This window comes from Oryzias latipes, chromosome 2 (genome assembly GCF_053564925.1).
Source record: "Oryzias latipes strain Hd-rR chromosome 2, Olatipes_Hd-rR_3.1".
Lineage (NCBI taxonomy): Eukaryota > Metazoa > Chordata > Actinopteri > Beloniformes > Adrianichthyidae > Oryzias > Oryzias latipes.
Window position 1 is genome coordinate 15,946,172 of NC_136238.1, and position 24,431 is coordinate 15,970,602.

Consider the following 24,431-nt stretch of genomic DNA (forward strand, 5'->3'; position numbering starts at 1 on the left):
ATCAATTTTTATTTGAATACACGCAAAAACTAGAAGAAGAAAAGCCTTTTTTTTATGCAAAACGCTTTCTTTCAGGACAGATGTACTAAGAAGATAATTTCAGATTCAGATGCAAACAAATAATTTAAGATGTGTCATTTTATACTGTAATTTATTTTCCCTTTGTTCCATCTCTAAATAAAGATGTATGTCTACAAGTGAATTCAAGGGTGACAAAGTACACACATCACCTATTTCCAAGGTAATCTGGGAAACCATCAGGCATTCAGGCTGATGGATTGCTCTGAGAGCCGCTAGCTTAGCTTTGCTCTCAGTTGTATAAATCTTTCAGTCCTTCTCACACAGTAATTAGCGCCACCCTGGACATAGGAGTATTTTTCATGGCAGCCTGTCCCTCCCGACATGCTCGGTGACAAAGCACAGACGGTCGTCACACCGCTCTGGGCTCCAACCCAAACACCCCTGTCTTGGGCGCAACGGCTTGATTGTCCCGAACAGGTCACGGGCCGCCGTTCAGCTGTGTTTCCGCTGGGAAATGAACTGCTGAGCGTGCGTTGTGAGTTTGTGCTCTCACACACCCTTGTGTGTGTAATATTTTTAATATTGCTGAGGATGCAATAAACAGAGGAAGGCTGACATTTACATGAGGAATCGGGGCAACAATTTTTCAAGAATATTTCATCTCAAGTTTCTCTCAATTTGCAACAGTTGGCAAGTTTCACCAGTGAAGGATTTAAAGGTTTTATAGAAATAGGTTGATGTTTAGTTAATTGACGCTTCCTTTAAAGTTTTAGATTGTTTTTTTTTTTAGTTTTGAAGACCCCTCTAAAGCCCAGAAGAGATTTTGGAATGCGTCCGATTTTCTTGGTTGGGATTATGTTCTGTTATGGGATGCTTTGCGTTTTTGATTGACAAGAAAATCAACCTATAAAAACTTTGCTGAAGCAATTGTGTCTCCTTTCCAAACCTCCGTAGATGAAGATGCTATTTAAAGCTATGCTGTTTGTCTGATTTTAAAGACACTACTTTTTCCATATTTTTCCATTTGGAGGGACAAATGAAGGGGGGTTTATTTAAACACATCAAAATATTATTTTGTGAAGGATACATTATCTGAGCACTTTTACCCAATAGATGTCACTGGCAACACCTAAATAACATACGGTCTTTGACATGTCGTAACTCTTTTTGACTGTTCACGCAATCAATAAGGTTAAAAATAAGACTTTTTAGAATTGCAGAGACACACAGGATAACTGTCGCTTCAAGAGTTGCAACTGACAAAAAAGAGGCTTAAAATAGATTTTCCCAAATAAAAAGAAAGCTTATTATTTGAGCTATTTTGTTTGATCAAAACGGGAGATGTCACCGGCGACACCTACATACAACACACGCCCCTTGACGTATCACAGCTCTCCGACTCTACATGATCAACGTGAATGACCTGATTCTGATGCAGAGAAATGCGGCTTTGTGTATCGGTTTTGCACTGATTGCTGACGTAAAGTGTTTACTGCAACTCGACTTTTAGAGAGCTACACGACCAAGTTATCTGAAGACTTTTATACAATGCAATGTGTTAAATAAAAAATAGCATTAATCGAAAGAAAGCTCATTATTTAGAGCTGTTAAATTGAAACACATGAAACTGTACTTTGTAAACAAACAAATTACCAGAGCACTTTTAAAAGTAGCAGTCATTTAATAACACCTAGAGAAGTGTGAGCTTATCTCCCTTTTCCCTCTGACCTCTCGCGCTCCTGCTCCAGGAGGTTGGTGAACTCGTCACTTTTCTTCACAAACTCCCCGTGGTTCCTCTTCTCATCCTCCATCTTGCACAGTGCCTGCTTGTGCGCCTGCTCCACCATCAGCAGCTGCTCCAGCATCCGCCGATGAGTCTCTTTCTGCTTCTCCACCAGTTTGTCCAGCTGCAGAAAGCACATCTGTCACATCAGTGGAACTCCTGAACACATTTGTGTTAGTAGTTCATTAAAGGAGAGCTGCATTTACTTCCACCATGGGTTTTTCATAGATGTCTTCTTGGAATTCGTCGGACTTTCCCTGGATGGCGTCTCTCTGCAGGGCCTGCAGGACTTTCTGCGGCGTGACAAAACCATATTTGGCCTCCAGCAACGCCAGGTCAATTTTCTCTGCCTTTAGCACTGTGATCACCTCATCTCTGGCCTGAGATGAAAGAAACAAGGTTTCTTTTAGAGGAATATTCAGTGTCAAAGTAAAAATCAAGCAGGAGCAAGGAGGAATACCGTTTGTTTTTTGGGTTGTTTTAAAGAGTCAAAGATGTCCAACCAAGGAGGGCTGGAAAGAAAAGGTCTTTCCAAGTTAAAATGTTCGTTTTGGCTGGCAATTTATCTACAAAAATCATTTTGCCACCCAGGTTCATGCAGAGCTCTTGTTGTTGAACTTGTTTAAGGTTATTAATAAGGCAGGCTTGTTTTCACATAAAGGCACTCAGCCAGGGGATTTTCTGAATTGGGCGTTAGAGTGAGAGGAAGTCGCCTCAGCTGTTAGCTTTTCATTAACACCAGCTCTGGTCCGCCTCAAGCGTCTGACTCCTGTGTCCGACTGGGGTCAGTGCCATGTCTGCAGGCCTGCTGGCAGCTGGAATGGTTCAGCAGATTAAGGTACGTCGGCGTGGTCGCCTTTACAGTTTACATTACCTGGAGCTCTCCTTCCAACAAGCTGAGGAGGAAAACGAGGTCATCTCGGGAAAGGTCCCTGCCCTTCTCCCTGCGACCGGCCTTCGGAGGACCGTTGGAGCTCTTGATCCCACCAGCACCGCTGCTGTTCTTGGCTGTCTTGTGGTTCCGCTGTATGGTGCCAGTGTCGTCTGGCGGCTCTCGCTGTCGACTGCGGCGCTCTGCCCTTCCAGAGGGATCCTCTCGCCCTGTAGATTGCTTAACTGTGTCCGTTTGGTGCTGCTGCTTCAGCTTGGCCTTGGTTATGTCCTCCAGACTGTTGCTGCGGGACCTCATGGTGCTCCACCTGTGCTGTCAAAAGATAAAAAGTTGGTTTAGAACTTCAATGTGGATATTCAAAGGTTTAGCCCCTGTGGGCGTTTTCTAATTTATATTCAAATAGTCATTCTTAAAATAACAAAAAGAGCCACAAAACAGAGAAAATGCAAAATGTTGGTCTCAAAACGTTAACATGCATCCACATCCTGCTCCTAAAGAGTTTAGCTGGGAGGGCCGTCACTCGTTTTGGGAACCCATAGTCATTACACGATTTTTAGATATTTTCAAACACACTTTAACCCTTGTGATATCTTATGGGGTCCAGATGACCCCACCCTAACATTGACATGGGATCTCTACCATGATAAAGGTGGAGAGGATTTTGTGTAATCCATGGACACCAGTGAAGATGACAAATCATTGAAGAAAAAAGGTTCAGTGCACTGTCTTGTCGGCCCCAGCGGACCCCACTCCCAATGGTAAACTGCCTTGGATAGCACAAGGGTTAAACACATGAAACTTCTAACAACAGAAACTCAATCCTAGCTAAAACCTCAAATGTAAATAAAAACATTAAAAAGGAGAGTTCACCAAACCTCACTGAGATCAAATAAAGTCATTATAAAGTGTCTGCATGGAAAAAAGCTGGCAGCATCAGATTTTACTGAAAATTCTAACCAGGGTCAGTCTTGATACCATAGAAACTGTTATTTTCCAGAGAACTATTACCCCTGAAAATGTTTGAGGCGCACTTGATTAGGCTAAATCCAAGTGCAGATGTAGAGAGGTGGAGCTGATCTGCTCATTGCCATGGCACTTGGTTGCACTTGCCTCGCTGATGCTGAAGAAGTTTAAAATAGTTTCATTACTGTTTATGTGCTTTTTTTTTTTGCCACGCTCTGATGTTCATTTTTGGTAATTTTAGGGTACAACAACACAAAGTGCAAAGCTGATTGAGCCTGACACATGAATGGGCCCCGCCCGGCCCGACCTCTGGTGCTAGGCCTGCCTATATCCACTGTCAAATTTCAATAACTTGGTTCATTATTTCCACCATAGTAAAAAAAAAAAATCTGGCTTCTTTGACTCTCATGTTTGCCCTTAAAACAAATTTTTTCTTATCTTCCCCTGAAATCTTCTTGAACTATTAAAACTTCATTCTTAATTATCGAAAAACAAAAAAAGAATGTCCTAATTAGCGAATACTTATAAGAGCAAAACACTTTCAGATATTTGTTAAAACTCCAAAATTGCTCCTTGATGACTTACTATAAGGATAAATCTTCAGTCAAGCTCAGCTGTATTCATAACTCTGGGAAATTTTGGACATTTGTTGCACAAAAGTAAATAATACCAGAAAATTTATTTTTTACAAAAACACTGTTCAGTTTTCACGTTTCCTTGGCAACACGTCGTCTCTGCTCTCTTTGTTTTATATTTGACTGAGGCAAGGGGAAGTTACCAAAACTGATCATTATTAATAATAATAATATTACTAATAATATTATTCAAGGCTGTTACATTTTCCAGTTTTTTTTCTTAAAGGAGCCAAGGACTGAACACTCATCAGTCCCAGCAAAAGTCCCGCCATTAGTATCATGCTACGTGTTTGTTTGTTTTTGCAGTAAGTTTTTTTTGTCTCATCTGGACTCTAAACTGACCCTTCTTTGAGTTAATTTTGCTTAATCAAACTTGTATAAACAGATAATTGCATCAAGCCGAACACCCAACGGCAAAGTGGAGCTTAAAGCTTCTATTCCAGGTTAGCAAAAGTTAATGCATCCAAAGACAAAGTAAATCAAAAGCATGCCAAGACCTGCTTCTGCCCAGAAGCATTACATCATCGTCTATCAGGCTCAGCTCGCATGAAAATGTTTCCAAATAAGTCAGTTTAGAAGTGTCTGTTCCTCTTTAAGGCCGTTTCATAACATGTTTGTGCATGCACAGGGAAAAATGGAGGTGTGTTGGGATTAAAATCCGACTTATACTCTTTAAAACCTTAATGCAAAGCAAAAAATTGAACCAATTGGAGTGATAAGTTTGATTGAAAGGCACGTTATATTACTCTGGGATTTGACATCTCACGATCTGTGTCTGTGTGCATGCTGTTCCAACTCTAAGAAAACAAAGTCTGCTTTATCGAATGAGAAATGTCTCAAAAGTTTCCACTGAGGCCAAAAAAAAGACGCAGACCGCTCCGTCAGAGTTTGCCCGAGACGCCCTCATTGAAACATGGAAGCCGTTGGGTTGAAGCCTCATGCAGTGTGTGTCCAGCCTCAGTGTGAGGCCTTCTGACAGTTTATGAGTAAGAAAGATGGTTGGCTGATTGCATTGTGCACACTCTAGGCAAGGCGCCACATGATTCAGAGCTGAGGTAATTCCCTGCAGCCAAAGACAGACTCCACACAAGCTTACTCACGGATCTGGGCTACAGGCGATAGACGGAGCTCCTTTACATGTGTGTGTAAAAGTGTGTGTGTGTGTTTACTACCAGTGTTTTTTTTTTCTGTTCAGATAATAAAGGATACGGTACAGCTTGTTCTCTGTGCTTTCAGGACATTTCGAACCAGTGAGAATCTGTAATCCACTTTGATAAAAATGCTGCCGCACGCACGCAATAAGCCACACCTGACGGACAAAAAGACGCAGATTTGAGCATGGATTTTTTTGCTACCAATCCACAAGTCCTTGACATGTAATGCTGCCCCGCTGGGATTCCTGCATGTGCAAGTATCACATATCTGCAAAATCTCCTAGATGGATCAGGAATATATCACATTGTTCATGAAAAAGTTCACCAAGGGGACAGGAAAAATGGCTCCAAGTCATTTTGGGATTCACATAAATGAGTTTTGAGCTCATGTTGAATCTCCAGTGAGTCATGTTCTCGATTTTTTTGATCTGTGTTACTGGGGTTTTGGAAAGTTGGAAGAAATTAGATTTGTATTCTTGGACTGACGCAAAACTGATGTGTCAAACTGTAGCTACGGCGTTAAAATGCCTTTCTGCTATTATCCAAACAGCACGACTCCGTTCAAGTCTTTTCTCTTTGAAGATTCGAGCTGGCTAAAAGGCTAATTAACTCTAAAAGCTTTTGATTAGCATAATCAACCTTTAATATCAAGCTATTACAGCTATTTCCATCCATAACAAACTGCTTGAATGTGAGAGAGGACCATGCTGCTCAAGCGGGAGTCCGCTGATTGACAGCTGATACAATGAAAGCGGAGCAAATTGATGTTAAGCAAAATCCTGTCACCTGCTAACAATTTGAGCACAATCTAAAACTAAGTAAACACAGAGTGCAAACACAGTTTGAGATGCAGCAGTGCCAAATGTAGTCTGTGCTTTGAAAAAAACTGTTAGATAGGCCTTCCAGAGCAAAAGTAAGTCAAACAACCTCCTAGTGTTCACTTAGAATGTTTTGATTAGAAAATTAGCTGCTAAAATAAATGGTTTTCTTTCGGTTTATGTGAACGCTAGCCTTTTTCTAAACCTCTTTTTTTGAAAATTGCAGTAATACTCTACTGTCTAAATGACAGTTGCTGTGTTTAAACCTGTAATCTTAACGTTAAAGTTTTTTTTTTTTTTTCATGAATGAATAGGTGAATGACACATTTATAACTGTCCAGGTATGACATAAGCCTGCAAATAGTATCGGGGAAGCTTGAATAAACTTTTTTTGTGTTACACTCTGTGCCAAAAGGCGATGTTATGACTAGCAGATATTTCATGCAGCGACTCGGAATCATTGTGAGCATGCACAGAAGGGGGATTAACGGAGTCACTGAGGGAGTCATGGCATGTTTAGTGTGTAGAGTTTGGTGAGGATTAAATCTGGAGTGAGTGGACACCCTAATGTTCTGTTCGTAGCTTGTTCTTAACCCCAAACCAGTTTTTCGTGTTTTAAAGGGTGACGCACCTCTTATTATTGGGATAAAAGGTTCAATTCAAGTACAGCTAATAAAGTATTATCACAGTGATAGACAATTAAAAAAAACACATTTTAAAAATATTCAAAGGTTTAAAGTAGAGCATTTTTGATAAAAACAACATTTTAAGTTTTTGAGTTTGAGCTACACAAAATGATTAAAGACCCACTGCGATCATCTTTTCAGTTGTTTTTAAAGTATTCTCAGTGCTCTTTTAATGTAATTTTGTGGTTTATAGACAAAATTTAAACAACTTTTGTTGTTTTTTGGAACATATTTTCTGCACAGCCTCAGTAGTTTATTCGAGATTTCCCTCTGAGAGGAAACCCGTCCCCACTTCCCATAATCCATAACTGAAAACTCTCTGTTTACAGGTTCTCCTGCCAGCTCACAGCCCCTCACACCTAACCTAACATGCAACTAAAAAGGCGAGCGATATAAGAGCTTTGCCAGAGGTTTTGAGCCAGAGGCCAGCTCAAACCAGGAAAACAAACACATACGTGGATGTAGTCGTCAAAAAGTTGAAGCATCAGAATATAGCAGAGCAGGGAGCGTCTGGCCCCATCATCTTTTCCATGTCACAAATCCATCTTTCTTAAACATCGTTTTTTTCATCTGCCCCCGATTCACAGCAGTTTAAAAAATAAATACTCAAATACAATTTTAAGTTTAATTTTCTAATGCTAATTCTAAAAAATGCTACTGCAACTAAGACCAAAAACTCTTTTATCATTTATCATCACTTTTATCTTTTTTTTAACAAAGTAGGTCTTTAGGCTTTTGAATGTCCAACGTCCGCAGAACAAAGTTTTTAAACTTTTACAATCAACAGCAAAAATTAGGGAGAAAAATGCTACTCTAAGGGACTTTATAAATTCAGCTGTCTACTATTGAGAAAACGATCTTCATGTTGAGACATTTTGGGCCATTGGCTCGTCAAATCAAAAAGACCCTAAAAGCATAATAAAACACAACGTAGGTCCCTGAGTGAGAACCAAAAGATTGTAAGTCATCATTTGAGCTAACTGTATAGGACTCTATGGTATGTAAAACATTGAATAGGCGGCACAAGTAAAGACAAGATTAATATACTTGTTTAACTTTTAAGGACATAAAATAGTGACATGAAATTGTTTTTCAAAGAATCAACAATAGACAAGTTGTCAAGGAAATTCTTTTCCCCCTGAACTCAACAACCTCAAATGACATAAGAATGTTACTTTTATTAATAGATCAGTATGTAGACAAAACACAAAAAATAGTGCCTAGCAAGTTACTAAAAATAATGTTTTTATACAGTGTGGAATAGTGTGAAAATATTTTGCATGTTTGCTGCGCTCCATGAGTACTTCATTTTGGTTAGACACTTACACATAGCATGACTTTTGTCTTAAGCCTTTTGACCATCGACACTGAAAAAGCCTAAATGCTTCCATACATTGGCTTTAAGCAAAGTCGGGGTTGGCGGAGCACTCGGTCTGCAGGGTCAGCCATGTTAGTGTAATTTAAATATCAGAAAGAATAATGTGTTTAAGTTGTACTTTGAACTTTTATGTTAAAAAACGCTCTTTTTTTTCCCGATCTTCGATTGTTGAAAATTTGCAAAACAGTTGCAGATTAGGAATCATGATTCCCAACCACCACCACCCCATCTCCATCTGATGGTGTGAAAAGACGTCACTAAGCTTTCTGTGGACTAATGCAGATTGAACGATTATAACAGAACACACTGCATTATGCCTTGAGTAAAAAAAAAGATTTTATCCTGATTGTTAATTACTGTAGCAGAAACAATATTTAGAACCACTTGGTAACTGAATTCCCAAGTGGAGCATCAACATAATTAGCAAAAGTTAGAAAATGCTTGTATGTCACCTGAAACTCTGTATGATTGGCTTTAAAACCGTGAGCTATAACACAATAGTTCCATAAAATCAAAATCCAGCTTTTTGAGTAAAAGTCGGAAACCAAACCTCAACCCAATAGAAATGTTGCATGTAAAGAGAGAAATCTTTGCATACAAGAGGTGATCAATCCTCCAATTTCCTAAATCAATTGGGTTTGCAGATTCAAGGCCAAGTCAGTTTGATTTATGAAACGGTTTAAAATCCATTTATTTTTCCTATTTTCTGTTATAAAGCTTGTGTTTGTATCCAAACCAAGAAGGAACTTACTGACCACATGAAATATTCACACTGCTAGAGCTTTTATGTTGGATGTTGTTAATAAAGATAGTTTCCAAATGTTTTTTGTTAACCCTATCAGTGTGTGGATATTTGGTTACAGGAAATATGTGAGAACAGCTGTTTGACAGCAACGTGACTTCGGCCCACCTTGATCCAACATTTTTCTTACTGAGAAATCCGCCCACACTTTCCAAAAATGATCATTGGTATTGATGAAAACAGCTTGTCAGTTTTGCTTTTTTTTTTCTTTCTTTTACTTTTCCCAGAGGTCCTTCCATTACCTTGTTCTCATTAAGCCTCGTGGACGATGACTAAAGCCAAGAGCAGAAAGCTGTTCCTGGAAACAGTTGGCAGTTCTGGCTCGTCTAGCACGGACCACCAAGGCTCCACCGACCAGCTACCAGGTCAAAAAGCTCATTCATTCAAACCGTTTTCACACAGAGAAACTCATTACACCCGACTGCTATGGTATTTGTGCCGCTTTAATCCCACATCTAAGGTTTTTTTTTAAAGAGATTATGAGCATTATTATGGCCTGGTGAAAATGAATTTTTGACAAAGTGAGCGAGCCCCGCCCCCAAAAAATCAAGACATCAAAGCAGGAAAAACTATCAAAAAAAAAAAAAAGAATGGGACTAAAATCTCATATGGGGCTCAAAAAATAAAAATCAGCTAACGAAACCAAAACACACGTGTTGGGGATATCCAAAAGAAGTTTTGAAATTAATTACGACTTTTCACATTTTCGCACAACATGGGAAAAGAAAACTTATGTTCAAGTGATCTTCACGAAAATTCACACACACCACGGTTAAGTCTACAACCACACCCACAGTTTTGTTGACCTTTGACCTCGGGAAAAGGCTGCCATCTTTAATATTCCCAAAAAAGTCACCTTTAGCACTGTTCACAAATTAAATGCATGAATCCCTGGCTCAAGCTGAATGAATATACATTATTACTCTATTTAAAGAATGTGGTTGTGGTCAACTACAAACCCCTGTTGCCAAGGAAATTCAAAAGTTTACTTTTACCAATTCATCCAAAAATCGCATGGACCTGTCTGTCACCCCCAGGCTACCAAAATATACAATTGTAGCTATAGATATAAAACCAACAGAAAAGCCGCCATTTTGAAGAAAGTTGGGGGTTTTTCATCAATTGGTCTTGTGCAGCCCTGACCAGGGTGACTGGGGAGGAAGAGGAGACTAAGTCACTTGTAGGAGCCGCTCAGCCAGTGAGGGTGGGTCAAAGGGGATGCGGGCAGGTTTAACTTTAAAATTCTATTTGACTGCCGGGACCACAACTTAAACTTGCACCTCCAGCCTGCCACACACTTCTACAAGTGCATGAAATAAAGTATCAAATGCGAGCAGCAGCCAGCGCACATGTACGCATGCACACACCCAGAGCTGCACACCCAAATTAGAGTAAATTCCTGAGGCCTGACATCATGGTGCTGTCAATATGATTGAGGGGAAGAGAAACCCAGATCAAAAGGGAGCGCAAGAAGTGAAAAGACGGGCAGGAAAGACAGAGGGGATTCAGCTTATCCTCAGAAGAATCTTCTGGTAGTCTGCAGCTTTGTGTACAAAGCGTAAACTAAATTACCTCTTAGAATAATTTAAGAAGGTGAATTTGAGGCTGTGGACGAGTGCAAAGTGCTTTTCGGTGCTAAGAGTTAGAAACATTCTTCCACCTTTTCCTAAATCCCATAAGATGAACTCAGACAAGGGAAGTGTTTCCAGGAACTTCCAACGTTTACACTCCTGTTTATGTTCATGTCGTCATCTTAGAAAATTCCCAAATTCAATGCTTTATTTTTGAAAGTGTAATAATTGCACAGCAAGCTCAATTAACAAAACCAGAAAGCCTTTGATGTTATTGCGTTATTAATTTTTTTTAAATATGGTCTTTAAACACAAAGCAAATTTATTGACCTATTTGCCAATATATCTTATCATTTTGATAGGTCTTTGCAAGTTTAATAGAAGATACCAGCTGCTCCACAACACAACATTTCATATGCTTCACAGTTAAGGTTGGCTTTTTATTTTGAATTTTGTGTAACTATTTTTTCTAGTTTGGATTAGCTCTAGACTTAAGAGAGGTCACTTAAAAGGAAGCAAATAAAAAAGAATGACTTTTTTCATGTTAAAGATGGTTTGGGTAATGGATTTTTTCACCCAAATTAAGCAAGTTTCTGTTGGAGTTTCAAAAATACTTTTTTGTACATTTTTGCGTTAGCGTTGCGAACTGTTTTTTTTTCTTGAAAGTTGCTAAGTTAAGACAAATTAACTTACAAAGTGTGTGTATAACCCTTGTGTAGTCTTGTGGATAAAAAGGGATGCCCAATGCCCAGTTGTAGAAAAAGTTTGAAATGTTATTTATGATTTTTCTTAAGGGCAGGGATGCCCAATTCAGTTTAGTCTGTTTACTTAGTTCAGTTTAGAATTTACCTTTTGGATTGTATGACCTCACGATCCTTATACTGTCCCAATTGTAGGGGCATTTGGAACTGTAGTGGTGTCCAAACTTTTTTTTTTTTTTTCATTTTAAGGGGGAGCCATGGCAACTTAGGGCTGGGTATCCTTCCGCCGGTACGGTGATTCGCGTTGCACTTGTGATGCAGTGGGGAAGTAATGATTTTTTGTTTTTGCATGACTTTTTAAATGGATAAAACTGATGTTTTTTTATGCATTATCTGAATGCTGGCAGCTACACGCTAACATAGATAACCGGCGACTATTGATCATGTAATTGAGTGGTTGCAACGTCCTGATTTGAATCAAATCAGATCAAACTGTATTTCTAAAGCACTTTTCCAACAAAAACATAACACAAAGTGCTTTACATTAAAACAAAATAAAATGTTTTGTACCTTAACTGATGGGGAAAGACAATGGGAATAGGCTGAGCAAGAAGACATAATGTTGGTTGTTAGAAAGGCTAATATTTGGGACTTCCCTTTCTGTGAATAGCTGCATAGCCAGCCAAATGCAGCATCACAGGTGGGGACCAGCCTCACCACAGCTAAGCGATGCAGGTCCCCATCTAGAGCTGCAGCGGCTGAACAGCAGTTGACCCAGAGGGAGAGGTCCCAACTGAGGAAGATACTATTTTTCTCTCCACTTAGAGGGCTAAATGTAGGGGAAGGGAAAAGCCGTAGGGCAAGAATTTGGTGTGTACACTCCACTTGAGTATAACGATTGTCTTACGAGTCATTTTTTAACCGCGAATTATAAAAGCATTTGAAGACCAGAAATAGTTCAAAGATCACAGCAAAACTCACACATACACACTCTCCTATACACACACAACTACACACTTTCACACCTACACACAGCTTCACTTAAAATTGCAAACTTTTCTTTTGGTCCCCTCTTGAAAGCTACTAACTCAAGATAAATTTCGTTTGAAAGTATACACACAATAGTGGTCTTAAAGAAAGTATCAGTGGCTGTGAGAGTGAATTTCTATTATTTTATGTTTTTTAAATATTTGATTTAACTCTTTTAAAAGCACTGTTGTATGCTGTTTTGTTTTTAATATTTTGATTTTTGTGTACTCTCTTTTCCCTTGTTTGGCCATTATGTTTAATCATAACCTGAGGCCTATAGAGTCTGAGATGTGGTGCCTTTGATTTTTGCTGTTTCTCTAAGAAATTTTGTGCCAAAATGCTTAGTTATGAGCATATTGGTAATGCTGTCAAATAATGTACACTTGAAAATAATCTTTACTGCTTATAGTGAGGCTTTCTAAACTGATCTGATCTTCAATCACCCAAAAAATTGCACTAAAATCGAAAGGTTATACCCTTGTGCTATCCTATGGGGTCCAGATGACCCGATCCTTACATTGACGTGTTATCCCTACCATGACAAAGGTGGATGAAGGTGGAAAGGGTTTTTTGTAACCCCTGGACACCAGTGAAGATCACAAATCATTGAAGAAAAAATAATTAGCACCTTGTCTTGTGGGGTCTAGATGACCCCACTCCCAACGTTAAAGGGCATAGGATAGCACAATTCTTACTTTAATTGCTCAAAAACACTCACATTGATCTTTCTCTAACTGCCTTGAACTGCTGGGGGGAAAACTAGTAACAAACTGAGATTCTTTTAACTTTGTTCCATGAACCAGAAGGTCTTCAGGACGTCTGTAAAACTGATGACATGGGACAGAAAGCTGGGGAAGAAATGCCAGGACTAAGTCAAAGGAGCGCATCGGTTTCCAACGCAACACAATTTTGGGGTGAACCAAAAGTCTGAAATCTAGTTTCACCGCTTTGTCCTCTTGGATTTTCTCATTTTTCCTGCTCCTCTTGCATTTGCATATTCATTGGTGAATATTTTAACCAATCATTTAAACAGTATTCCCCTAAAGCATCCCATGCTAACATGAGCGCATCTTTATCTTTATTTAACCATATTAAAATGTATAACCTAATTATGTGTTTGGACATATGCCATAGGCCACACATTGAAAAAGAGTGAGACGAGTGAATGCGAGCAAATTTCAGTTTGGATGATGAAGTCCGAGCCAGAGAGGGTCAGAAAGTCCCCAGACACACAATCACTGCTTTTCTTCTTGGCTCGGCTGAGCGTTCACATTTATTTGGCTCAGCAGACAGAAGACATCTTGAAATAAGTTTGATAAGAACATAAAAGGGGGGGAGTTGAGCAACACATTTTCAAGAAGTAATGGTGCAGGATTGTTCTGTTCTTTTTGTTTTCATACAAGAAATTCTGGAGCAGCTGCTTAAACCTCCCATGTATCTGTGTGAAACATTGCACTTTTAACCTTTTAGGTTGTAATAAATCCGTGAGCAAAGGGAAAGAACTGGATAAATACCCCAGAAGAGGGTGAGGGGTCTCTGTAGGACCCCCCTTTCCTGTAAAACACACATGCACTTAATGTTTTTCTTCACATTTCTGCACTTTAAGTGCTATTACAGAGCGTAAAATGGATCACAGTGCTAAAACAACCTACGGACTACGGAGAGAAGCTCGCCGCGCCTGAGGGGTTTCCGTCAGCAGGCCAACAAAAACGAAACGAGATGTTTACAAACAGAGCCGGGGTTGCCTCGGCAACGTCTAGCGATCCGCACTTGGGCTTGGAGGTTGGGACGGGGTGCCATAAACCCGTTGGAGATGTTTCCTGCAAGCACAAGTGCTGCCGGACCGCGATGCAACAGGAGAAGCGGCCTGGGGATTCAGCTCAGACTGGAACTCCTCCAGGTCGGGGCGTCGGTGCCCGACAAACGTAGACGCTGCGGCTCACGTGGAGGCGCTTTCTCATTTAAAGCTGACGGATACACCATGTGACAGTGCCTCGTGCTATAGAGCTATTAAAATGCCAGTGTGGAGGGGAAAGAAACACTTTTCTGTGCGAGATGATGCAATGTTTGAAAATCTCTTCTGTTCAGCACATTTTCCGAGCCAGAGCAGCTAAAAGACAGGCCTCTGGTTCAGATAGAACTCTACTGCACTGTCAGAATAGGTTCACTAATGTAAAACAGAGCAAATAACAGTCTCCTTAACATGCATCCTAAAAATAATGCAGATACATTAGGTTCTTATATGCCAGAGGATCCATATGCCACCAGGGGGCGCCATATTTCCACAAAATGTAGTTATTCAAAGTAATTTTTGATTTTCACTAAATCTTTTTCATTTCTAAAAGCACAAATACAGATATGTATGTAGATGGTTGAACACATTTCAAGTAAGGTCATACATTTTTAAAATAAAAAAATATAACATTTGTCCTGTAGAGGTTTTTTTCAGAATTACTTCTCATTTTTATTCCCTTAGTGACTGTTTTCACTCAAAGTGTCAAGAAATGCAGCCAAATTGGTGATTTGTCCACCAAAGATGTAGCTAAATTAAACTAGTTGGTTTCAAAACATGAGTTAAAGTGCAACATTTAGAAAAAGTAATAAGACGTAAGTTTTTATTAAAAAATATATTTTACTAAGTTGCACCTTCTAAAAAATACAAAAGTTCCTCTTTAGTGTTTTTTTATTTATTTACTTTTGACAAAAATACATAATGCAGGAACTTATTTTGCTGTTTTATGAAGCAGATGCTTTCAAATTTTTCAAAAGTGTTTGCGACAATGAACTGGGAAAGATGCACACATTCATGTCCAATGAACTAATAAAGTATATGTACTGACTTAGTCTTTACTGTTCAAAATATTTGAAGAAAAAATAAAACATGTCATAATGGGAAAATCTTTCATGTATGATAATTGTTTTTTTCTTTGATCATAAGGACATAGGCCATAGTAGAGTTTAAGAAGAAATGTTTGACTATTGAATTTGAAAGACAAGTTTTTTTTTCTTTCCTGTGTAGTTTTAAAATAATTTAAAGAGTTGAGGTTTATACCCTAAACATAGCTGGCAAAAATAACTGCAATATCCTCGCAATAAATTAGTTTTTAAATCCACTTATATTTTTTCCAGGTTACCCTCTTCTTTTTTCATTCCATTGTCTCCATATTGAACTTTGTCAGTCCAAAGATGGCTTTCTTCTTTTTTTTTTCTTTTTTAAAACTGTCTTGGTTCAGCACAACGTGATGAAATCTCATGCCAATGCTTTTGAAACTGCCAAAATCTTTGTTTAACCAGGCCAACAAATACATGTTCTATATTTGCCCAATGTATTTAATAGCCTGGATCAGCTTTCCGTCTTTGGCAGGTGCTTCGTGCTCGGTGTCATCAGACTGTAACCTTGTCTGTTCTGGAGCAGGTGATTATGGGAGAGGGGCCTGATGTGGTTTGAGCTTGCCCGGATTTGCAGGATGGCAGCAGCGTTGCTCCACGGGTCACAGCGAAGCAAACAGAAGTGAGGGGTTACCGGGTTCAGACTCTAAGATGACTTTAATGCTACGTACATACTAGAGATGTGTCACCGATTCAAGAACGCACTGAACACTTGGTAGAGACCAGTGACGGGCGGTCAGGTGAGGCAAGTGAGGCAAAGCCTCACCTGTCATAATCTTGATCAAATAGAAAAGGGTAAATTTAGTAAATATTATTTTCCACTGATCTGTGTTAAATATACATTTTCAGTCAACTCAACATGTTTTCCACAGTTTCTGAGGTTAAAATCGCCGAATTTGAGTGTTGTGAAATCACAGACGGAGCGGAAACTCCGGGTGAGGCTCCGGAGCGCTGTGCCTCATGTCTGACAATGACAGAGACGTGCTGTGGAACCACTGCTATAGGCCTGCAAAAAGGGCTCCAGGTGAGGCATGCTTCACCACCAGGGGGCAGACGTGAGACAGAGGACGTCTGTCTCCATTGAGAGGGGAGAAACTTATAAAATAAAGGCGAATAAGGAAGACTTTTTCAACAGATCATAGAGCTTTTTGTGGAGAAAGATCGGCGGACAGACTCAAAAAGGCCAAACATTTTTTTCAATGTCTGTTTTAAAAAATAACATGGAAGTGGATAAAAATGTAAGTAAAATCATTTATTTTATTTTTATGATAATTTTCACAGACAACATTTTGATAACACTGATAAAAGCGGCAGAATTTGAAGTTGGAAAAATACCAGAAATAGTCACTGAGGGTCAAATGTGTGCTGTATACTTTAATTTGTTTATAGTACATATTAATAATTTATACACAGGAAGAGTTTTCTATCGATCTATAGAAGAAATATTTTCTGTAGGACAAATATGTTCTTTTGTGTAGTTTATAAGCTGCTAGCTGCTGTTGGATGAATGGTGAAATATTCAGTTCTTTCATTGTAAATCTGGCTCCAGAGGAGTCACTGCTCACCAGCCATCAACCTCACCGCACGTCACTGGTAGAGGCTTAGTGCAAAATGTCATATTGGTGCAATTCTCGTAAATCTTGCTCTAGACTTTTTCTTTCACAGCTGTATTCCAATAGATGAAAGACTTGGTGTGATATAAATCCGGCCGGACACAAACCGCAATTATACATTTCTCCTGTATTTCAAACGGTTGGCACTTCTGTAAATTACACAGGACGCTTTCTATACGTCACTACTAAATCCAAGGCCCTGATCGGTCAAAGTTCAACAGGTATAACTTTAATTAAATATCAGGTTTGTGCGTAGAGCCCCAAAACTGACTTAAAAACTTGCATAGCGATGCGTGAACGCAAGAGTTCTGTGAAGGGAGAAGCCCAAAACGTGCTTATACGCACGTCTACATAGACGCATGTTGCTGATACCAGTGTGAACGTAGCATTAGACAGTGCTTGGCAACTATTTTAACATCCCGTCTTGTCATTATGGCACAAAATACTGAAGTTATATACAAAAAATTGTGTTTGTTGATGTTTGATTGTTTCAACATGGACATAAAGTGTACTTATTCAAGTGTTAATGGTAAATTTATGGCAAACAAGGACAGGTCTAACTTTTGTTTTTCTTCTACAATTTGGGACGTATGAGAGATCAATGGCAGCACATGTTTCTTGAGAAGAGGAGAAAGGAAAAGAATTAAGAATGTTTGATAGAGTCTCTAGACCGGTCTCAAAATTGGTCAAATGTTGCAACAAATGAGTTCCCTAATGAGACATTTTTGTAGTTCCTGTTGTGCAAGGGGATCACTTCTTTTGGTGTTTTTATTGTGAGAAGTTATGAATATATTAACATTAATGAGCAAACTGGATGTTTGTAGTAAAACATTTTTAAAGAAAATAGTTCTTACTTTTATTTGGTCAGTGCCTATAAAAAGTAAATAATGTTACCAGTATTGATGGTACACGAAAAGGGCTTGAAATGAATGAAACTCTCTGAATTGTATACATCCTTATTGCTCTTTGAGATAATAATTTTAATAGTTTGGTTGAATAATTGGTCATATTTGGCATTTGCCATTGGTTCCCAGCTCCCTCCAAACTTCCTGAGAGAAGGCAGCATTTCAAAATCACTCGGATGTCCTTCCGCCTGGAAAATCTGATCTCCTGTTCCTGCCCCCTTCACACACACACAAACACACCGACGGTCCTGTTTGCCCAGCATGACAGAGCAGCCCCAGACGGATCCGATGGTAGCGAGGCGTGAATAGCTGAAAGGGGCCTGTCACCACAAGGGCCACCAGAGGAGAAGACGGATCACCTACAAACACCACCAGCCTCCCTGCTTTATCCCAAACACAGTTCATGCCTCTGTTTGAAAGCCAGCTGCTCTGCACAAACGTAAGAAGTTGATAGACATAAAGCACCTGTTAATTCATATTTTCTGAATAGAAAATGAAGAGATGCTGAAAAAAGGACAAGCAGGATTCAGTTTAGGAAAAAATCCTATACAGATTAACTTATTTAAACCTATTTAAAGACCCACTCCGATAAAAATCACATTTTTGGTCTTTTTAGGATGACCTTGTGGCATTTTGCTGTTGATGGAGGACATATATTAAGAATTTTCAGCTCAAATTTGCATTTCTGACTGTCCCTTTAACCAAATTGTTGTGAAGCAGGATCAGATGAAAAAGGCTGTTTGAAAAAAGATCAAAATTGTTATGTACGTCTCCGTTTTCCTTGTCTGATTTGAGTCTAGATCAAATCTGTACGTCTGGATACCTCTGACATTGCTCACCACTTTTGCTGCACTAGTAATGTTAGGCTGAGGGTGTGAGGGGCTGTAAGCTAGCAGGAGAACATATAAACAGAAAGCTCTAGGCAGGGGTACAGGGGCTCCCCACCCACAACTCGGAGGCGAAATTTTAATGGTCTACTGCCACTCTGCAGAAACAATTTCCTAGAAATGTCACAGGTTTTTTGGAATTTGGCTTTAAAAAAAACACACTGACAACGCTTTTACAAAGATAATCGGAGTGGGTCTTAAAAAGACAAAAAACATAAAGTTAAATATGTCAAAACACAAGAAAAAAACTTTAGACCAAACTTACTGGCCATCCTGTTTTAAGGCCTTTCCCTACTATATAAGGCTTTTAGAGAATTGCATTGTGTGGTAATGTTGGCACGAAGACAATTGTTAGGACATCCCCTTTGTCAGCTTTGTCTTGTATATTGGGAGCCAGTCTCCATAGCAACACTGTCCTTCCACACTAGCAGGATTAGTCCATATCCTACATTTGGGCTTTGAAGGAAATGGCTGCTCAAAAAAGAGGCACATTCATTCATGCATCACATACCAGAGACTGTCGTGTCATTATTGTGTTGTGTAAATGTACTTTTTTGTGGTTTTACTCCACAATGAATTTATTCATCACAAATAGCAACTTAGTATCTGTACTTTCATTTCCATCATCTTTGGTAATGTTTTAAAAGAAAAACAAAACAACATATCTAGAATATGGTTTACAAACCTCCAAATAAAGAATAACGTTTTATCACTTTTATGTTTCCTTGTTACTTGAGGTGCTTGCAGCATTTGTATATTTCAACCATTGTCTTTCATATGAAGATTTACACACATGCGCAACACATTTTCTCGGTGGTCACCTGAATCTAAAGCAGCTATTGGGCAGCTTCTTTGTGATTTATTGATTGACAGTGTTGGACTTAAATATATATTTATATATAAGTTCAAAGATAATATCTTTATTTTCACATGGTGAAATTGCTGTAAATCATTCAGAAATATGTATAATATTTTGACTGCGACACTTCTTTTGACACTAACGTGTTTCTGCTCCCATTAGCCAGTAGATGGCAGCATTCTCTTAGATTTAAGAGGTTTTATGGTTCATGCTGCAGGAAGAGTCCTCTGCACTGACGAATACTGATGAATTTCATCGTCAATTCAGGGAGAGAACTGAGTTGTTGTTTTGTTTTTTTGTATAAAATATAAAAAAAATATTTAAAAAAATTGTCTTTGATTGAATTTTACATCTTCATTATCACTATATTTTATTTTCCATTTAAAAAATAAACTCATTTCTTTTTTTTTGCTTGTTTCTCACTACATTTTATCTAATAGGATTTAACCTCCAACACTGCAGTTGTTGACAGTTGGAAAAAAGTTGCACAAAATGAGAGGATGGGAACAGTATAGCGAGCATCAACGTGCGTGCATCCCTTCATGCATTGCTTTACTCTGAGCTTCCATCTGTTTGCCATCTGTGGATTGGCAGGGGAGGATTGCAGGGCCTACAGCATCCTGTCGCTGATCCACGTGTTGTCATTCAGACTCACGCGAGTGACACCACCCATTCAAAGATTACCACTTATTACAGTATTCAAATAAAAGTGGTAAATGATGACATAAATAAGCTCATGTAAAATAGATTTGCCCTTAGAATGTTTCTGGTCCTTATCACAGCCAAAAGTGACTTAAAAAAAAGATAAAAGCAAGTATTTTTTGTAGAAATTGTATCAAACCATGTATTTGCTCATTCTCCATCAGATCTTGTCTTGCCTGCAGCACAAACTATCCACCCCACTGAGTTGCTCCAGGCTAAAATTAGGAGGTTACCCAATCTGCAGAGGTGAGGAGACGGCAGGAACTGTACTGTAGTTAGCCACATCCACCCTTCAGCAGCCGAGGTTTCATTTTCCAACTGTTAAAGGTATTTTCCGCTGATCAGCAAGCATCATAAAGTCCAGCAGGGATTGGCATGTTGTGTTCTGAATGTTCTCAGAGTTTAGCTGAGAGTGAAGTGTGGAAACATCAGGAGTTTCATGGTTAACACAAAAGTTTGTCTTTTTATTTGAGATATTTGATCATATAACCTAAATAAACTTCGATAATTGATCTTTTTTCTGTTTCAGTAAATATTAAAGATCCACTCCGATAAAAAAAAGTGTATTTTTGGCGTTTTAACATGCTCTTGTGGCCTTTTTCTGTGGATGGAGGACATAAATTAAACTCAAAATCCCATTTCTGAGTATTTATTTTCTTAAATCGCTGTGAGTCAGGAACAGATGAAAAAATTGAGTTTTTGTACGATTTTTGAGAAATCGTAGTTGTGACATAGAAAATACTCTGGGCGGGCCAAAAGCTTCCTGCTCTGCTACATGATGATGCATCCACTTGTAAACGATCAGATCATGGTACGCCTTTGTTTTCCTCGTCTGAGCTGGCAAAACCTCTGGCTCCTTTATTGTTCGCCATTTTTGTTGCACCTTTAGTTTGTTGGGGGTTGTGAGGGGCTGTAATCTAGCAGGAGAGTGTGTAAACAGAGAGCTCTCAGTTATGGATGACTGCCCCAACAGTCCCACCCAAAGCTCAGAGTGGAATTTCTTTTTTCTTTTTTTTTTCTTTTTTTTAACTTGTCCTGTCCAACAGCTAGGCAGACAGATGAGAGCTGAGGGCCTCTTGTGTTGGACATATTTTACTTTAACAAGAGGGGTTATTAATCTTCAGACAAACCAAAGGTATGTCTGAATGAACCCCTTTTGTAATTGAGGCCAAACTTTATTAATTTCAATCATGTTTGAAAATCTTTGGTGTTCGACCGGACGGAAAAGGAAAGAGGGGAAGAAGAGAGAGGGACGTTAGAGAGAGGGGGGGGTAGGACAGTGATAATAGGAGGGGAAGGGGGGTAAGACCATGAAGCAGCATAAAGCAACAAGTTTACTGGTTGTTAATCATTATGGTAAGGTTAAAATGTAGTACAAAGAGGGCGGGGCCTGTCCACACACACACTCAAATGTTATAAACACACCTGCTAGCTGCAAAAATGTCCACCTGTCGACATGAACACAAAACAGATAGTGTTCACACGCATACTTATGCCTTTAAAACCAACTAGTGTGAAATATTTCAGTCATTCAATCATGCAAACTGTTAATGCAAAGGTGAGCTAACACCTGTGCTCAGGTGAGTGTTTATGTTCTTTTAAAATGGATGGTGGAACGTGAAAAGAAGGAGGGAGAGTGCCCAGCCATCCCCACCCCAAGACCCCCACCGCAGCAGCAGCGGCAGCCGGAATCCCCCCAACGCCACACGGGAACCGGCAGGGAACAACCGCCGCCCGGGCGACCAAGCCCGCCACCCAGGCCAGGGCCAGCAGGACCGCCGCAAGGCCCCCAGAGCCAGAGAGCAGGGAGGCACGGAGGGAAAGAGAGCGCCGCCCCAGCCCAACCAGGTGAGCAGCCCCCCCGCCGCGCCGGGAGCGCCCAACGCAGGGCCCCACCGGAGAAGGACGCCCACAGCCCCGGACGAGCACCCCACCACCACCCGGGAGTTCCGGGCATCCCCCCGCCCCAACCCCAGGTACGAGCCAGGACCCCCCAAGGGAGACCCGCTCCGCACTCCAGGCAGCCATCCGCCCGGCCCACGGTTGGTCCAGGGAGGAGCAAGGCAGGGGCCCGCCGCCCCCGCCCAGGAGGGGGAACCCCGGGGAAAAAAAGAGGACCCACAAGGGGTGTTGTAAATATGGCCCGACCAGGCTCGGCCACAGTTGGAAATTTGGCGGGGCCCAGCGCTCAGGACCAGGGATCAGAACCCACCCCCCAGGGACACGAACACCCCCGGCTCAGATGTAATGTGAACCCCCCCACCACGCGGAGAGAGCACCGCCGGGCCCAGGAAGCCGGCACCCCGGGGACACGGCCGCCGTTGCAAAGGGCCCCGTACCCCCCGTCAGGGAAGAGGTAGGGGACAGATGGTCCTAGGTCCCACCTTCCTTGCAAAATGTGTGTGCGTGTATGTGTGTTCGAGAGGGTGTGTGTGTGTGCATGTGTGTGTTTATGTTGGGATGTATATATTGAGGGGGGAGGGGTGTGTGTACTAAGGGCGGTGAGTGGAATTTCTAATGAATTCCACCGGTCTGCAGAACTAAGTTCTAGAAAATGACAGTTTTTTTTTTCATATATTTTGTATACATTTTTTTAATATACATGAAAAGGTGAAACTTACAAATGAAAGCAATGGAACTCTTGTACACAAGCAGCGGCAGGACTTTAACATTAGAAATTGTGTCCAAACCTTATGAATATGTGGATATGTAAAAATAAATTCACTAACGTTGAAAAAAGAAAAATCTACAAAACTACTATTGTTTACACTTTTTAAAATATTATTTAAATTTCTAGTTAAAATAATGTATTTATTTTTTACTTTAAAATGAAAAAGAGTGCAAAAGAGGACAAAGAAAAAGTTTTAATCTATTCAAACTCAGAATAAAATGACACAGTAGATAAGCCTGTTAAATAAACACAAAAGTATTACAAACTGCAGAGCAGAAGTTTCTCTCTGCTGCAGGACAAACTGCTGCTCCATGCGTGGTTGCCCAGCAACCTTCTTTTATAAGTCACTTAGTGTGTCACACTTCAAGCTAATTTCCAAGTCAAATGTCGGAGCTGTAATTAGAGCAGAGATGATCGGATGGCAGCGGGTGCCCGAAAAGTGCAAATCAGCAGACATGTCTGACTCCCAAACAAACAGGTAGATATCGTTTGAGTGAAACGACTGGAGCCAGCACATCTAGAATGTCCTCGAGCAGTTTGTTGAAATGCAAACACGGGGTTTAGGATGTTATTATAAATCTGCAGACGAGGCTTTGGCTTCAGCCCTCAAGGAGAAGTGAGGAGATTTTAGAATGCACTGGTTGTTGAAATTCCACACAGGCAAGACCCTGATTTGGGATTTATATGGCTGCAGTTATTGCTCCAGACTGAATGAGACATTACTCCCATTTTTTTTTTTTTATAAAAAAAGATGAAACAGAAGAAGAAATCAGAGAATGTCATTGCTTAGAATACAATGATTTAAGACGATCAAAGATGAGGAGAAATAGCTCAATAAGATGAGGTATGATACGATATTTGGTGGTACAAAACAATGAAACAACGTTATAAATGATCTTACATTAAGAAGAGAATTCATGCGGTATTATGTACGATGCAATAAAATGAGAAACATGTTTTTGTCTCGTTAGGATAAGATGAAAAGTATTTTTTTTTCCACGACAGTAAGATGGAAATACGATATAATATATAATGAGTTCCGATTTGAGACAACATTATAAAAGATCCACCATAGTGCTTTGTAATAAAGGTCACTTAATGCATGTTAGTTATTGCATAATCAAGTATTAATTAATTAGTAAGTAATCCATAAAAATGTCAACATTTTATTTAAATGTAAATTGATGTGTCAATATACATTAACTAACGTTTATTAAGGGAACCTTATTATAAAGTGTTACCAAAATGGAATGAATACGACCAATGAGGTATAAAATACAATTCAATAAGATGTGAATGATGTGGTTCAGTATAAAATTATAGGATACAATAGAATACTATTAGATGTACTACTATAGTACTACACAATGGTATTACAGAATAGGATGAAAAATTGTAAGACCAAAAGCAATGTGACACAGTATGATAAGAAACCACACAACTTTCAGGAAATGTATTTAGTTTTTGTCTTA

The 24,431-nt window shown here is 39.7% G+C and overlaps 2 protein-coding genes across 8 annotated transcripts in view; one reads left to right on the forward strand and one right to left on the reverse strand.

The window, feature by feature from the left end:
* ect2l (epithelial cell transforming 2 like) overlaps positions 1 to 9,494 on the forward strand; it is a 70,543-nt gene extending 61,049 nt beyond the window's left edge. Inside the window, exon 23 of the transcript XR_013654192.1 lies at positions 9,360 to 9,494. The gene's annotated coding sequence lies outside the window, so the exon portion shown is untranslated. The remainder of the gene's footprint in view (positions 1 to 9,359) is intronic.
* The window catches only part of filip1l (filamin A interacting protein 1-like), a 78,544-nt gene that overhangs the window by 44,859 nt on the left and 9,254 nt on the right, over positions 1 to 24,431 (reverse strand). For 4 of the 7 annotated variants that reach the window (XM_078943105.1, XM_023964840.2, XM_078943123.1 and 1 more), the window contains exons 2-4: positions 2,679 to 3,003; positions 2,011 to 2,184; positions 1,750 to 1,928 (exon numbers count right to left, since the gene is read on the reverse strand). In XM_078943105.1, coding sequence (XP_078799231.1) covers positions 1,750 to 1,928; positions 2,011 to 2,184; positions 2,679 to 2,993 — 668 coding nt within the window. In that variant the 5' untranslated portion in view covers positions 2,994 to 3,003. Of the gene's footprint in view, positions 1 to 1,749; positions 1,929 to 2,010; positions 2,185 to 2,678; positions 3,009 to 24,431 lie in introns of all 7 variants that reach the window. The other 3 variants (XM_078943109.1, XM_023964838.2, XM_078943111.1) reach the window with 1 other exon arrangement.